The sequence below is a fragment of the Gavialis gangeticus genome, unplaced genomic scaffold (genome assembly GCF_001723915.1).
Source record: "Gavialis gangeticus isolate Ggan-Ray unplaced genomic scaffold, GavGan_comp1, whole genome shotgun sequence".
Lineage (NCBI taxonomy): Eukaryota > Metazoa > Chordata > Crocodylia > Gavialidae > Gavialis > Gavialis gangeticus.
Window position 1 is genome coordinate 146,496,855 of NW_017729025.1, and position 2,962 is coordinate 146,499,816.

A 2,962-nucleotide genomic window follows, 5' to 3' on the forward strand; every position below is an offset into this window, starting at 1 on the left:
GGGGGGGGGGGGGGGAGATAGGATAGAAACAACTCCCTTGAAAAATATTCTAAAATCAGGTCCCCAAAGTCACTTTTGAAAAATGTTGGTCATTGGTCTAATGGATTCTCTCATGGTTACTGTGTACTTATGCAAGTCTACATCCCATGCCTGTTTTTCCAGCTTCTTAGGTAGGATTAATACTGCTTATCCATCTACATACAGCATTCAAAACTTCAGGCATGGAGTGAGACCATAAATTTCTGTGGTCATCCAAAGTCACCCCCACCACCAGACCTAACTCAGCTTCCAGTAGTAGGATTCGTCCTTCAAATGACAAATAGGCCAGCACCAACTGATCCAACCTGTTCAGACTAAGAAGCTTCAGCATTATGCAAAATTCAAAAAATATTTTTTATGACGCACTTTGCCTTCAGACACGGGATTTTATATTTTTCCCTAACTAAGCAACTCAAGACATCCATCTCAGTTCATTTTTATTTTATTATCTGGATGTAGCATATGCAAATTGCTCAAGGGTTATGTCAACACTTTACAAGTTCTAGATTAAAAAACATTAATTTTTCATGCATACATTTGTAGGCTTCTGATGAACAACAGAACTGATCCACTGCTTCACCAATTCACAACCATCACACTGCTCCACATTCAGGTACATTACAGACTCTGCACTCAGTTTAGTTTCTAACATTTGTTGCTTTAGCCTCTTTTCACTTGACTAAAAATAAGAGTGATGTCAGAGACACACATACACAACGCACCATGAGGCTTAACAGAATGTGATGAAGGACCATCTCCGTAACAGAATAAGGAAAGGCAAAGGTACAACTGCCTCTACCATGTAGATGCAACATGTCTCCTGCCATATTCTGTGGCACCATCGATTTACCTAATATGATGGAAATGAGGAACCAAGTAATAATAATTTGGAATAATTAAGAAGTAAAACGTTTTAAATGCAGATTAGAAACAAGCCATTAGCCCATTAAAATGTAGCCTACAGTATCATTCTCAAACCAACAGGAAGAATAAAGTAATTTGGGTCAATTGGAAGAATAAAACCACTTTATAAAAGAAAGCTTATGCCACGTCTAATATTTATTCTCTCTCTATGTTCTTGCACTCAGACACAAATTTGCTTGTTTAAACACACACACCCCAGCAGCAGCAGCAGCCACCCCTTTTGATACATCCATAGAGTCGCTCTGGATATGCTTCCGGTATCACAATCCAGAATGAAGACTGAAAATGTTAGTCTTCAGTGCTTCATATATCCAACAGAAAACCCTAAATTAAGTATGCAAAACTTCATTATTAGAGCCATTTAAAAACCCTCCTATCAGTTCAAGGAAAAAGAGGTTGTGTAAAGTGATGACTGGCTAGCGTGCAACCTCCAGTACAGGAAAATTATACATTTTTATCCACCAAAAAGTGAGTCTTCCGAAATGTATCTTAAGGTCTTGAGGACCAGCTCCATCTGCCTGGCTCATCTTGAGGCGGATTAGTCACACTGCTCCCAAGTCAATGAACAGTTCTATTGACTTCCATGGACTGCACACAGTATCAAGCATTATTCAGTGTGGAAGCAAACAGGTAACAGAATCAAGCCTGGAATAATTATTCAAACAAGTGCTGACACATAGTTTAAAGTGCCCTGTGCAAAGCAAAATTTATTTGCTCTGTAACATGGTAGGAATAAAGAGTTCTCAACACTTCATGCCTTGCTCTCCAAAAACAGTAATGAATGAACAGAACACACGCACAGGTCAAACACATTCATTAAAAATAGATACAGGTCAGTCAAGATGGCAAGATTTATAGTCCCTTGGCTAGGTAGGTTTTTTTTTTATCTGTTGGGGGGGAAAAAAAACTACTAAAAAGAGTTTACATATTGCATAAAACATGCAGCACACACACCTCCCTAATGCAGCTGGGTAAGATTTTTCCTCTGACAGATGCAGAGCAGCAAAACAATTAACAAAACAGCAGAAAGCCAGGGACTGTGGGAAATTTGCTATGGTTGACTATGCCAATCAGTTTGGTCGGTCTGGAGGCCAGAAGGTGGGAGAGCTCAGTGCAGTTGTCCTTTTCAAGAAGTCAGATCTTTCGGCAGCCTGACTACACTTGCTAACCCCAAGAAAACACGCTCTCTGCTTGCTCCCTTTTGCCTCAGCACAGGCTGTCAGGACAGCAGAGGGACATATAGGGCAGGGAATCCCAACCAGGGTGCTGGGGCACCCTGGAGTGCTTTGAGATCCTTTCAAGGGTGCCGAAGGATACCATGCAACAACAGCACTGTTAGGAGATAAGATAAACCCCAAGACTGCAAAGAGGACTCAGCCAGGTGTGCTGTGACACCCTAGGGTGCCTGGAGATCTTTTCAAGGGCACCATGGGTTGCTACACAACACTAGTGCTGTCAGGTGAGCAAAGGTGACCACAACTCACAAGACAAACCCAGAGATTGCAGAGAGGGCTCCATGGGGTTAAAGCCACCCAACCATCCCCAGTTCTCAGCAACAAGAGAAAGACACTGGTATTTCCCAGCTGCCAAAACCCCGGAGAGAAAACAAAATAGTGGCATGGTCCGAGGGGAGCATGGAAGCTATCGAGGGGCACCTTCAGCCTTCCAAACGGCAGGAGGCGCCCCTGGGCAGAGAGGCGGGGGCAGCTGAGAAGCCAGGGCACAGTGAAGGGGGTGCTACTCACACGGTGAAGTGGTAGACAAAGCACTTCCAGCCCGTGGGTCTCTCCAGAAAGTTATAGACCCTGCCCTGAAGGTTGCTGCGGCTCAGCAGAGGTCTGCGGATGCTGTAGATGGAGACGCGGGGGTCCAGGTTGAGCGGCGCCGGGGTCACCACCACCACGTCGCTGTGGAGCTGGCGGTCGGGGCCGTCGCGGGCCCCCAGCGGGCAGGCGGAGCCCTGGCCCTGGCCCGGGTCGCGGGCGGCGGGGATGGGCGC

General features: G+C 45.2%; 1 protein-coding gene across 1 annotated transcript in view; it reads right to left on the reverse strand.

Annotated features, from left to right (window-relative positions):
- Positions 1 to 2,956, reverse strand: part of KCNQ1 (potassium voltage-gated channel subfamily Q member 1) — a gene marked incomplete at its 5' end in the record, with an annotated part of 669,633 nt that extends 666,677 nt beyond the window's left edge. Inside the window, one exon of the mRNA XM_019519725.1 lies at positions 2,709 to 2,956. Coding sequence (XP_019375270.1) covers positions 2,709 to 2,956 — 248 coding nt within the window. The remainder of the gene's footprint in view (positions 1 to 2,708) is intronic.
- Between the last annotated feature and the right edge of the window lie 6 nt (positions 2,957 to 2,962).